The following is a 14,468-nucleotide window of genomic DNA, read 5'->3' as shown; positions in this document are numbered from 1 at the left end:
GGGGTCCTCACGAATGAACCCTCCTGGTTTTGAGGCACTGCCTCCCCCTAAATGCAGTCTGTGTCACAGGAACAACTGAGTCCATGGCTACAAGAAAAAGTCCAGCCAAAAGGCCACTCCAAATCATCTCTCCCCATCCAATCATCTCCACATTTTCCGGGCCAGGTCATCTCATCTCTCATCTCCCTTCTTATTCAGCTTCGAGGAGGATTAGCATTTTTGCAAGGCCCCAATCATGCAAGAAAGGGTTAAAAGTTTTCAGTCTCTGTCTGTCCTGGGACGAGATGATACTCCCACACGTGCTGCTGCTGCGGCTGGCCGCTCTCCCTCCCGGAGGGGGGAGGGGGGGGGGGGGGCTGGCCGCCCGATGTCTCGATGTCTCTTGGGGCTCCGCCACCCTTCCATCCTTGAAAAGCCCCTCAACCCCCACCTCTGTCCAGGCCCCTGGCCTACCGCATGGCCGCCCCTCCCCCGCCCAGCAGCAGCGGGCTGGGCGGGGGAAGAGATCTGACCTCTTCGCCCGACGATGTCCCAAAGAGGAAGTGCCAGGGCAGTGCCTTGCTTTTAACCCCTGTGTATTCTCGGAGGTGTGTCCAAACCCCACTGGCTACACCAGGTGTCAGTATGAAACCCAAAACCTTCTTTGGTTTGACCACAGCTTCCCAGAATTCCCACTCCTTCCTGGTCAAACCATGACACCTCCTTTCCTGGTTGAGCCTGAAGCAAGTCGTCTTGGCAGAGGTCAAGATGCTCTTTCTGGGTTTTTCCTTGAGAGTGCCTGTTCTCTTGACGGGCTGAGTTTCAGAAGCTGATGGCTGGTGGCATGGCTGCTTTCCAAGAGCCCTTCTGAGTGCTCTCTTGGAGCCCAGCCAGGGAATGCCAATTTGTCAGGATCTCTAGCTGGTCAGAGTGACCCCAAGAAAAGTTAGAAAGTCTCTTTTCCCAGCCCGGCGCTTGAAGAAAGTGTCAGGGCTCTTAATTTCTCAGTCTCAAGGTTGTTTATTGTATCTTATCTATAAAATTCTTTCTCCTGTCCTGCCGAGGTCCACTCAGCAAGACAGTCCAGACATTCTGCCTGCCCCCGGGGCGGGGTTATGTCTTTTTACTAAAAAATACGTATACAATGTGTAAAATTACTTTCCAATGCCTATCACCTACATTAGACAGTGAGCTTCTACTCTAAACCAATCCAAAAGTGCCAACATCACAGCAGAAGATGGAGGCCAGGAAGAAGAAGAAGAAAGGCTGGACACACCCAGATCCCTCCATCTTGCCCCCCTGAATCCCCATTCTAAAACGCCCAAAATCTACTTTCTCACTTTGTGATAAATTCACTATCATTCTACTTAATTTGTCATGGCTTGCAGATCTTCCTCTAAGGTTGGTAACTTGCTCCCTGGGTCATAATCAAAACCACAGGTATTTTGGGCTCTGTGCCAGGGTCTCTGAGACCCCTGGCAGGGGTCTTGGCTGTTCAGGACAGCCAGAGGGATGTTCTGGGTGTTGACAAGGTTGGTGTCGGAACCCTGGATGCTGAGAATTTTAGACTTTCTGTGCTGACAGGCACTGACCCCCAGGAGAGTACTGCATTTGACCTGAGGCCATGGAACCGGCTTCCACAATTAATTGATAGAACTGGGATTATGGGTGTGTAGTTTGAATAGAAGTGTGTAATATCACAGGGTGGAAAACTTAGAGTTTGGTATTTTAGAATATAGTAATAAATATGAAGCAAGATGGAGGTTTTAGGGTGGAAACTGGTTCTTCTTCTTTACCTTCTTCTTCCTCCTTCTTCACCTTCTTCTTCCTTCTTCTTCAAGAGTTTAGGTGGTTTTGTGTAATTGGACAGAAAAGTCCACAGTGGGGACTTCGAGGTGAAATAAACAGGGCCAGGAGACTTCTCCTTTTTAATGCCTTTATTAAAAGTGATCAGCTCAGGATTGGGCAGCTCGGACGGGTCTGCAGCTTCCCGTCGTCTCTCTCACGGCGACTCAGAGGAGGAGGATATGCACAGCTTTGTCCACTAAGGGCAGAGCTGGGGATCACATCCTCGTGGGAGCTTTTAGGGCGTGGTGATCCCATCCGATGTTACTTTTACCGGCCCCGTCTCCCTCAGTCTCACCACTGGGGACGACTCCCATGGTCAGGGCGAGAGGGACTCTGAAGGTGTTCCGCATCTCTGCAGGCTCAGCACTCGGCTCCTCATGTCCAGACATCACTCCAGTCTCTCAACTCTTATTTGGCTCGTTGTTTTTGGGGTCTTCTCAGTACGTTTGGAGTAGGGGTCTCACAGAGCATGCTGGTCCTGGAATCACTTTGCATAACCCCCCTCCCCCCCAGGTCTCTTCTCCTCACTGTTCGGGAAGGTCCCCACCTGTTAGTGTCTCGGAGAAGGGCCATTACCTCGCCCCAGCCAGGGCTTTTACTGATACAAAAACAACTATTAACAACAACGACCCGTAATTACCATAACACAAGCAGAAGCCTAGCAGTAGAGGTGACTTTTTTTCTCACAGAAAAAAATCAACTGAATTTTTGTTCATAACAGAGGGGTTAGTTATTGTGTTAAAAGGAAAATTAATTTAGGTATCATTTTGTTGCCCGATTGATAAAGGACACAAAACTCGGATAAGTTTTGTGCGGCGCTTTATTGAAGGGCCCGGGGGCCTGCGGACTAGCGTCCCCAAAAACAGAGCCCCGAAATTCACACATGGGTGTTTTCCTTTTATATACAGGCAATTCATAACAAAGTCTCCAAGAAACAGTGGCCATTTGCCAAACTACGGACCCTTGTAATACATTCCCTAGTTCACGAGCAAAATCATAAATCTTCTACCTGTCCTATTGTATGCTGCCCCCAAACCGGTTAGTCTTGTTACTCTCCTACCCTGGCTTAATGTTTATTAAGTTTCTAAGGCCACCTGCCAAGGTTACACATAACTCAACCCATAATATCAACGGCTACAAAATTATTTTTTACAAACCAATTCACACAAAACTCATAACTAAACTATAATAAAACATTTTGCTAAATTTAATTTCTTTTCCAACAATTTCTTAATTGAATAGTTTAGCCTTAAAAGACCTTGTAACAAGAGATAGACATTTTATGCCTTGCTAATGAAAGACTGCAGAACTCACTGCTGTGAGACTGTCACACTGATAAGAAATAATAAACACCTGAATCTGAACTATCGTCTCAAGTGCCTTCAATCCCAGCCTCGATGGAAGTAGAAAAAGGAAGCCAAAAACCGGCAGGTTGGGAGAAAGCTTCCCTGGGTGTTACTTCCTCACAATGGGTGCCATTATTGATGAAACCCCCAAAACATACACTTAGTCTGTGTTAGCCATGTAGCCATGTGCCTGCTTTCCAGAGTGTGTTGGTTTTGCACAGCCTGGTTTTTGATAGTGGGAGAGGGCCATAGAGGTGGCTTCTGTAAGGAGCTGCTGGAAGCTTCCACCATGCCCGGCAGAGCCAATTCCTGATGGCTCTGAAGATGGACATGCTGCCGGCCAAGTCAGGGCCAATTAGAGATGGTGGTAACGCTTATGTAATAACATATTTAGGAAGAAAATCAAAACAAAGTACAGATGCAGTTTTAATTCCATCTAGAGAAGAGAAGGAGGTGAGGACGTGAGGAAAAACAACATGGCAACTGCAAGAGCAGTGGAGGAGGGGGATGAGGTGCTCCAGGTGCCAAAACAAAGGCTGTTGTAAAGCTCATTGTTATGAACAAAAATTCTGTTAATATTTTTTTTGTGAGAAAAAGTTACAAAAAGGCAGCCAGATCACTGTCCCTGCCAAGGTTCTGCGTGTTTTGTTATGGTAATCACGGGTCATTGTAGCTTATCACTCCTTTTGTATTAGTAAAAGCCCTGGCTAGGGCGAGGTAATGGCCCTTCCCTGAGGCTAAGGTGTACTTTTCCCAGCATAGTGAAGACACCTGAGAGGATGGGGGGGGTTATGCAAAGTGACTTTAGGACCAGCATGCTTTTTGGGACCCCGACTCCAAACGCACAGAGAAAACCCCAAAAACAACGACCCAATTAAGAGTTGAGAGACTGAAGTGATGTCTGGATGTGAGGAGCCGATTGCTGAGCCTGCAGAGACGCTGGAAACCATCGTTGTTCCTCACCCTGTGTTTGAGAGCCCCCGGGCCAGGTCTGGGAGGAAGCGAGACACAGACCAAACCAACATCTGACGGGGGACACCACGCCCTAAAGGCTCCCACGAGGACGGAATCCCCGAGCTCTGCCCCTAGTGGACAGAGCTGCGCATATCCTCCTCCACTGAGTCCCCCTGGGAGACGCGACGGGGACTGCAGTCCTGCCGAGCCGCCCAATCCTGAGCTGATCACTTTTAATAAAGGCATTAAAAAGGAGAAGAAGTCTCCTGGCCCTGTTTATTTCACTGTCTCCCTGCACTGTCGGTGGGAAGGAGGGGTGGGTTGGGGGAAGAAAAGGTGTTTAAAGGGCTTATTTTACTTCTCATTATCCTACTCTGATTTTGTTAGTAACAAACTCACTTTGAACCTCTAAGTTGACCTGGTTCTGCCCTTGGAGTGTTTTCTCCCAGTCCTTAACTCCCAAGGCCCTTATTTAATTTTTTTTCTCTCCTCTGCCCAGCTGTGGCAGGGGAGGGTGAGGGAGCAACTTTAGTGGGTGTCTGGTATTTGGCCAATGTATCAAACCACAACACAGGAAGTTAAAAATCCGTTACTTCCTCACCTTATTGACCCATTGTGCAAACTGGATAACAGCTACAGTAGCCTTAGTCATAGGACCCATGTATTGATAAGGAGCAGCAAATGGGAAAAATATAGCCACAACCATGTGCCACCCAAAACAGGGTAAGCTAGATCACATAGTGACACCTAAGGAGGTTTCTATATTCAGCACACAAAAAATTAGGTTATCCAGGAACTGTTATTCCTTTTTCACCCTTTCCTCTCTATGCCCTCAGGACCCACCATTGGGCACCAAAATCTGTCTTGGTTTGAAAGACAGGTGTTTGTCAAGGAAGGTGAGAACCTCCCTTGGTATGGAAAAATATGACCCCTACCCTCCGAATTATTATAACATTTAGAAATTAAGGGGCTTTCAGGCAAAGATATGGGAAAAGGAATAACAGCTCTTTACTAGTATTTGTATGTATAACAAGGCAAACAAACAAAACCAGAAAAACCCAAAATACAGTCTCTTAGCACTGTTTAAGCAATTTCCCCTTTGGTGTAGTTATGGTCACAGCCGGCAGGGGCGCTGGTGGGCTCCGGGCCAGGCAGGGCAGGTGCAATGATTTCCCGCGGCTGCAGGGGGCATGTGACACCACCTCTGAGACCACACGATTAATTGCTGGGCTACGGTGCAGAGGCGACCCATATGGGGACACCCCACACGTTGGCTCTGGACCTCCCCAAACGGCCAAAAAACAAAAAAAAAAGAATTAAGCAGACTTGCAGCACAGGAAAACCGCAGCAGAGCAGGATCTCGGAGTACAACACACCTAAGTGGCCACGGCAATGCCTCACAGGCAGAGGGTCCGGCAAGAGCCGGTCCTGATGTTTCAGCACCACATGCGCTGGTCCTGAGTTCCGAGCAGTCAGGCAGCAGGGAAAATGGCAAACAACACTTTCCTCCCTGAACCGGGAAACTGGACTCCCCAAAAACCCAGCCAAACCTCTGGGGTAGCCCCCTCACCTTTTTTTCTCCTGTTATCACCTGCAACCTGCCCCCAGCCAGGGCCATTTCAATGGAATGGTGTGACACCCAGCTACATATTTTGTTTCCTAATTGCCCCCATTTGACTCTCAAGAAATGCATTGACCTTCTTCCAGATAAGCAGGTGGGAGGAAATTCACTGGAAAACCTAATGCCCGAAAGATAGGCTGTAAATATATCCTCATAGATGACGTCTATAAAGCAGGTATTTGTTTATTACAGCGCTGGTGGTGAGGGGTGTTATAAATGACAATATAGTAGAGCCTTTTGCATTTATGTATTAGCTTTTGCATGTTATTATTAATCACAAAAATGTTGATATGGTACATTTTATATTTCCTTGTAACTACTTTTTAGTATAGTATAATCTGTGAGTTTATGTATGCACTGTATAGCTTATATAAATAGTAAATAGTAAAATGATAAATATATCCTAGATTGTAGCATAATATTAAAATAGAAACTATGTGATGTTAAAATGCTTTTATGTAACTAACTCAGAGACTGGTGTAAGATAATTAAGTAGTTCCTCACATTTGTAGACTATATGAGTGATAATATAATGGTGACAAAAACCAGAACCAAATTTAATGACTTCTTGTTATCAGGGAGTGTAAAAACAACAGGATGAAACCATGAGAAGAAATAAAATATATTGATTTAATCTGAAAGATGGCATGCAGACAAGTCAAAGGTTAAAACCAAGCAAAAATTCATGGAACACCTAAGCTCACAAGAATGTTAGAATATGTGTAAACTTTTCTGAATATGCATGTACACTCTGTAATGTAACAATATATAGAGGACATTGTTTTAAGCTAACAGTGTGCTTTTGGCAGATAGCCAAGCACCCCAGTGAAATAAGCAAGGCCAGGAGACTTCTTCTCCTTTTTAATGCCTTTATTAAAAGTGATCAGCTCAGGATTGGGCAGCTCGGCAGGGCTGCAGTCCCCGTCGCGTCTCCCAGGGCGACTCAGAGGAGGAGGATATGCACAGCTCTGTCCACCAGGGGCAGAGCCGGGGGATCCAGTCCTCGTGGGAGCTTTAGGGCGTGAGGTCCCCGTCAGATGTTGCCTCTGAGCCTCGCTGGTTACCCTGGTCCCGGCGTCCGGACGACTCTGTGCTCAGGGCGAGAGGGGCTCCGAAGGTGTTCAGCATCTCTGCAGGCTCAGCACTCGGCTCCTCACGTCCAGACATCACTTTAATCTCTCAACCTTTATTTGGCTCGTTGTTTTTGGGGTTTTCTCGTTGCATCTCGAGTCGGGGTCCCACAAAGCATTCTGGACTTTGGAGTCACTTTGCATAACCCCCCCCACCCTCTCAGGTGTCTTCCCTATGTTGTAAGAGAGCACAGCCTCGGGGAAGGGTCCACCGCACCTAGCCAGGCTTTTTACTAATACAAAAGAAGAGATAAGCCTCAACGACCCGGTATTACAATAACAAAGCACTAAGTATCCTGGCAGAGACCGACCAAACAGGAGTCCCTGCAACTCCCTCCCACAAAAAAAAAAACATTAACTGAATTTTTGTTCATAACACCCAGCGCTGAATTTTATCCCTTTTATCGCTTATTAAACTTTTATAAAAAATTTCTAAAGAGTGAAATGTGGAGAGTTTTGTGCAGAGGTGGCTTGAGGAAAAAGGCCATGATCATATACAGCTGGTTAAGCAGTAAAAAGCAGCTGTAAGCACTAAGTTCTCAGCCTTTTCCTTACGAGAAAACAACAACACTGCGTCCTTGAGCAAATAACAAGAAAACAGCAACACGGTGCCCTTGAATGGATAACTGTAGTCAACAGCAGGATGTAAAAACAAGTATTAGCCTCAACAAGAAAACCACAAGTATTTTGAGAATGTAGCCACAAAGGAGGAGTTGACATTTAATCTGTAACCAATGATGAGCTTAGCTTTTGCAATATGTATGAGCTTAATTAACACTACTATAAAAGTATGTAAGCTGGATCAATAAATTTGAGACCAATGATCATCAATAGGATGTGCTTGTCTCCCTTCACTTCCGTCAGTGAAACTTGTTTTTCACAGGGGGATAGTTCCATCTAACTCACCCACCTTTGTCAAGTGCTGTGGTATATTTATACAGTAAGTGTTGCTTAATGTTACTGTGTCACTATAACATCATCATATACACACTGGAACTAATTTACATAGTATGATCTCATGGTTATTAGATAATTCTTTTGCACTGCGTTTGCACCTTCCCAATTTGGGGGTGATCAGGGGTCTTTGATGAAGGCTTCCAAGATCATCTTCTCATTTGAACTTTTCAACTCTGTCTTCAGAGTGAAATGCAGATTTTTGGGGGTTCACTTAAGTTAGCAATATGAAATAAGCATTTACATTTTAGCTTGTAGAATTATGTGTTGAATTTTACCCTTTTACTTAAGAAACCTCTGCCATGGTACAAAGGGCATAGGAAAATGCAAATTTCTGAAGCTTCCTGCGATAAAGAGCAATACTGGGAAAAGACCAAGGGATGCAAGAAACCCAGATAAAGGGGCTCCTCTGTCTCCAAGCTCATAAAAATTGACAAACATACTCAGATAAGCACCAAGGGACCAAAGCATACACTCAAAGAAGAAAAGTTCAAAAGTTCAATCATGAGGAAGACCACGGTCTTCAGCCTCAGAGACCACCAAAGACCCCTGTGAGACCACCACCGTGAACAACACATGCTCAGAAGGGCGTGGATCTAATTACCATGTGAGGCGAGGACAGGCAGGGCCAGGGGTTGAATATGCATGGAAAGGTCGTGCAATGTAATGTATATGGAACACCTTTGTGAATAAAATATGGGGCTCAGACCAGGTCTCAGGGCACAAGCTTTCATGAGAGCTATCTCGCTTGTGCTGGGCGCTGACAATACATACCCACTTCATAACTACATCAGGTTGTGGAGTCTATTTATTCCATGTATCGCTTCAAGAGCATGCACAGTTACGGTGTTCCTTGGTCTGTCTGGTCCTAACCGGTCTAAAATCTTTATTTTGTGGCTAAATGGCTTTGCACTTGCCAATATTTCATTGGTACTATCCTTATCGATCTCTAAAGCTATCCACCTGGCAAGTTTTTTTTCTTCTTTTTTGTCTATTCAGCATTAAGCAACTAGTTAACTGTATATTAGCCATTAGATCATATAAAAAGTTATTTTTATCAGGTATATATAGGTATAAAAAGCTATTATTCTGGTTATATAGGTATCAGGTTATATAGATATCTTATAACTCAACCTATATAAGTACCTTGTAACTTTGACCTAAAGTAGGCATCAAACCAAGAACAGTGGAAATGACCATACCAAGTCCTGACTACCCTTACCAAAACTGAAGTTGCTGGCAGAGAACCCTGAATTCACTGCTCCAGAGTTAAGAAGACCTCTGCTCCTGAAACAACTGGAAAACAGAAACCGAGACAATTCAGGATAATGTGATTTAAATTGTTCTTTTTGTACCTGTTATCTGCACAGTTGGTAACCATGATTCAGGTTTGGCCCCAAAATTTGTATGTGGCTTTAGTCCAAAATGCATCCAAAAGCTCTTCATAAGAATGGCATGTCAAAGTGGTATTGGATATGTGAACATGAGGTGTGGTAAGTTTTGCCCCTAGATAAAGATTGGGCCTGTGCCCTTGGGGCTGTAATTCCAGATGTAATAATATTTGATCATACTGAGGATTACTGCACGTATTGAAAAGCAAATTTCAGATGCAATTTTGGCCTTACAAGAAGAAATCCATGATTTATCTGGTACACACATTCTGCACAATCATTAACACTAGTTGTTCTTATGCAGATCAGAGTGAAAGAATTAATAAGGATTTGGTTGAAGTTTGGAAGCAAACTTAAATTTTACATCATATAACTTTCAAAAGGCTCATTGAACTTTGCATATACCTTCCATACACTCACTTCATGGTTACTGAACTGGGCCTGGATAAAAGGAACAGTTCATGCTACTTATATCTGCAGTTAGTCTTTGCATAATAGCTGGCTGTATGATGCGATGCTATGGTTCAATGTAAAGAGTAGAGACTAGACAAGACTAAAGGGGGGAATGCTGCCAGAATGATTTTTGCTTATATATTCTCTATATTCTTTACACATATATTCTAGCTCTATTGTTGTATAGTTATATAGTTACTAGCTAGCCCCAGTACTTTTTCCAACCCTGATAGGCAGAAAAACAAATCACATAGGCCTCAATCCTATCTTGGTTCTTCCTGGGAAATAATGCACACCTCGGCCAGGTTTTGGGATATCCCCCGCTGGCTGTCGCAGGTCTGAATAGCGCAGTCCTGTTCAGCACAGCCTGCCTGGGCTCCCAGGCAGCTCCCAGCCTCAGGCTACCTTAGCAAGCTTCGCTCTTAAGTGAGACTAGCTCTTTAGTGATTATCAGCTCATTTGTGATTTCAGCTCTTTAGCTTGCTAAGTGCCTTTGGCAGACAAAGGGAGAGAGAGGAGAAGGCTGTGTGAGGTTCCACATAGATGTCTATTGGCAGCTTCTGCAAAGGTTCTCAGGGATAGCTCTTCTACTGAGCTGGAGAAAAGTAGCTCTCCATATAGGGTACAGGAGTTTTAGAAATTGTCCAGTAGTAGGGGTCGAGGGGAAAGTGACCCATAGTCTTACAGAGAGATAACAAGGGTCCGAAGGCGGAAGAGGGGCTTCTTAGGTCCAGTCATCATGACTGGGCATTTCATATCTTAGGCTGCTGAACACCATGGAGGCATTGCAGGCCCTGTGCCTGATACAAGGAACTGTTATAAATTATCAAATCGATAGCCAAATTATTAAAAATTTAACAACGATTTATTAGGTCAATTACAAAAAAAATAGAATTTCAAGCAACCACCACAATCAAGATAGCGTCAGTCCTGGGTACGGGCACTGGGTGAGACCAGAGGTTCGTCCAACAGAGTGACACAGAGTGACGGTTTCCCCTCTAAGGTTCACACCAAGTGTTTCCAGCGTCCAGCTTACATACAGTTTATTCTGCCTGAGGCAAAGATGACCACATCTTTCTCTTCACTTCTTCTAATGTAAATCCACTTCCATACATATGTTGAAATAGACAAAGATGGGTTCCAGTTTGCAGACAGAAGTCTAGGTACACAGGGGAAGTTTGCTTTCACATGTAATAAGTTGGTATGGGTCCCTGAGTACCCAGATGCAATCAGGACAGGTCTGAATCTTGTGAGATTCCTGGGACACAGCAATTAATCATGGGCCAGGGAGGCTCCTGATGTTATCTCCCAGGTGCAGGAGACCAGGAAATCATCACTGGTGGTCCAGGAAGGCTTCATTCAGATGATAAACAGGTCTGATGCTATCTTGACATTGCCAGGAATTAGTTATAATCTGAATAGAGCTTTATTCCTGGCTGGGAGATTAAAACATTATTTCTACTATATTTTATACCTACATGTATCTGTTTATACAGCATGAATTAACTACATTACATATAACAAAACCAAGGTTGAGACCAGCTCTTCGAGATATATTTTCATAAACAAAGTTTATTTCCCATCTGAGTGGGGAGGATTTAGGAGAGACTTGAACTGGAGGGAAATTGCCTAATCACTTATGTCTCTAATTGGTGATTTTTGTCAATTATGCTAATTTGCTAAAGTTATAAAACTGTATTCACCCTGTGTGGGGGGAGGGCATTTTGTGGACATTTTCCATATCTGCCCCTGGAGGCCTCCAATAAAGACCAACCTTTATATGACCTCCTATACTAATATTATCTCAAAAGTGTTTTGTTTCATTTCTAGGTTCTTTAAGGCATTGATATGCATAAGTAAAACAAAAAAATTATTGCTAGTGTAATTGAAAACTTGAGAGTCTAATCATTGTTAGTCTGGATCTAATTGTTATATGAAAAGAAAAAATCATGTATTTCAAATTGAAATACACACACCCCCACACACCTCCACCCCCACCCTTCTTAGTTTTTGTTCCTTTCCCTGGTGTTATGCTTGCTCTTTTACTGCTCTCCATGGCCAGGAGGAATATCATGTTCATGTTGATGGCTTCTTTGGTTGTTTTCTTCCTCACTCTAGGATTCAATTTGGGTCATGTTTATGTTTGCTAATACCCTTTTACACCCTTTCTCTTTGTTGGTGAATGAAACATGCAAGTAACCTTCATCCATAGCAGCTGACCACACCCCTGTCTTTACTGCATATTGTTACCTATTAACCAAATTACAAATGCTTGAAGTGTAAGTTATTAGCCACACAACTCCTTTTATTGTTTTACTGTATTACCAGTGATAGTTATACAGGGCCTAACAAATAGGAAAAGAACAATTAAAAATAGTTTCTGAAAGTTTTCCTGTCCCCAAATCCAAAACAAAGAACGCTTCATAAACTTTTCATGAATAACACACCCCCAAATAAAGAAAAAATAACTAAGAAAGAATTAAGACAGTCACCTGTTTGGTAGTTATGCTTGCTCTCCCTTTAAGGCCTTAAATGCTTATACCCAGAAATCTCACTTTGTCACTGCTGATATAAAATTCTGTCACAGCACAAATTAAACAAAAACAGTTTGCAAAAGAAAAAAAAAGCTGTAAATCAAGTAGCTTGCTAATCAAAGGAAGATGTATTACTGTTTGAACATTTGAGTGAGATCAGTTTTTGGTTTGCAACAGAAACAAAGCAATACAAAAGCAGAAAACTCAAGTATACTAAATTTGCAAATAGGTTTTTCAACAAGGAACACTTTTAAAGCTTGAGATAAAATTGCTGTCTTGCTCCTTCCACCTTTTCATTTCAAGGCACACTCATACATAGGCACAATCCCACTTTGCACTTGGTCATTTTACACTGAAGTTTAATATTCAGTAGCTATTGATGAATGAGATAATGCTCATGTTAAAGCTGAGTGGTAATATGGTTGACAAAATAGTTTGTGTAGGCTCAGTTTAAAACTTGAGGTTCAGAAAGAAAGTCATCTTAATCAAAAATTGGCAGCTTCTGTTTAAACTTCAAAGATAATTTAGAGCCCCAAGACATTTGGAAGCTCAGTTTTTAACCCTCTGTAGTGTTTCAAACAAAAGAATTAGCTTTCATTGGCTCCTTCTTTATTTTCAAATTATCCAATGTGCAGCATAAAATTTGATTATTGTGAGTATTGGGAAATATTGGAAATTATAGAATAAGCTACTAGAGCAATATACAGATATTATTTTACTTTGCATTTGTCTAGATATTCCACTATGGGTAAATTTATCCACCAATATATAAATACTTTAACTTGTTTAGAAGTATATTGAATTGCATCAAGAGTTAGATATATTGCTATTTACCCCATAAATACTCAAGGTTGTTCATAAGACTAATTACCTTCCACACTAAGCAGCCACTAACAATATCATCCATCTCCCTACTGAAATGTAATGGCTGCTTTGAATTCTCTCCAAGTTTCATGGTACTCCATATTATTCACAAAAAGTTCCATAAATTAACCTATTTCCAGAGACAAAGTGATCTAAAATGCACAAATACCCAAGTGAATAGAGGTGTTTCAAAGGAAGGTAACATTTCTCATAATAGCTTTAGCAAGAATTCGTATGTTGCATTGATTATGCCCCAGGACAGGACAGAATGATGGTAATTCAGATGGACTCCTCTGAAAAGATGCATCAATTTTTTATCATGTTCTAGCCATATTGTCACAAAAACTTTTGAGAAAGACTGAAATTCGCCACCAATTTGAGATTGCATGCGAGTTTTTACAACATTCATTGGGAAAAATAAGGATCCCAGTAAGGCACCCAACAGCCCACCACAGATAAAGTCATTGACCAAGTGAGTGCTATAAGAAGTTGCTTCAGGCAGACAATGTTTGATAGGTCCCCATAGGCCAAAGAAGAGGATATTACTGCTTCCATTCCGGAGCAGAATAGGCACCAAACCCTGATAATATTCTCTAATCCCATAGACTTTTAGTACCTTAAAAGCCTGGTAAGTGTTTGTAAATTTGTCATGATGTTTGTAGTCTTGAAGCGCAAAGTCTGGACTCGTTCAAAAGGTGTAAGAAGGGCTTCTGTGGTCCCTGCAAGCACTGCTGCCATGCTGCAAGTTAGAAGTTCAGGTGCACTTGTGTGACTATGGAGCAAGGAGGAGAAATCTTCATACAAGCCAAACATTAGAGCTAGGGTAGTTGTTTTTTGCATTAATGGAGGAAGGATTCCACGATAGAGATTTCGAATTCCATCTTTCTGCAGCTGATGTACTGCATCCTTTGTTTTCAAGCCATACAACTGTTGTCGAAAGAGGACCTTCTGAATGGGAAAGGTGACTACTATATTGGTGAAGGCTGCACAATAGCCACAAAGATAATGTTTACCAGCGTTACCCTTTATGTGATGGCTCATATCTTGCTTTGAATTTGTTGGGACACAATCTTGTGAATCCATCTTTTTTTCCCCCTCGATATATATCTTAGATTTCTTTTCCTATGTCAAAAAAAGAAAAAAAGTATGTGAACATAATGGCATGTGACAGTTTTTTTAGTTTACACACACACATCATGTGCACACTGTTCAAGATCACACTGTGCAGCATTTTACGTCCTGAAGAAAATTCATCAAATTCAGCGGAACAGTGTGACCAACTGTCATCAACTGATAGATTATGCAAAATGCACAATTTTCTACACTACATTCAAGGGCCTGAAAAAATAGATATTTTTCCTCCCTTTATGTTTTGTTGATTAGAACCAAACTAA

General features: G+C 42.7%; 1 protein-coding gene across 1 annotated transcript; it reads right to left on the bottom strand.

Moving 5' to 3' along the window:
- Window positions 1-13,282: 13,282 nt before the first annotated feature.
- Window positions 13,283-14,157, bottom strand: LOC135460371 (mitochondrial nicotinamide adenine dinucleotide transporter SLC25A51-like). The gene is given in 2 exon segments (XM_064737164.1): window positions 13,283-13,744; window positions 13,747-14,157. Coding segments are annotated over 2 exon segments (873 nt in total).
- Between the last annotated feature and the right edge of the window lie 311 nt (window positions 14,158-14,468).

This window comes from Zonotrichia leucophrys, unplaced genomic scaffold, assembly GCF_028769735.1.
Source record: "Zonotrichia leucophrys gambelii isolate GWCS_2022_RI unplaced genomic scaffold, RI_Zleu_2.0 Scaffold_35_1530144, whole genome shotgun sequence".
NCBI lineage: Eukaryota > Metazoa > Chordata > Aves > Passeriformes > Passerellidae > Zonotrichia > Zonotrichia leucophrys.
This window is presented reverse-complemented; position numbering and strand designations above follow the sequence as displayed.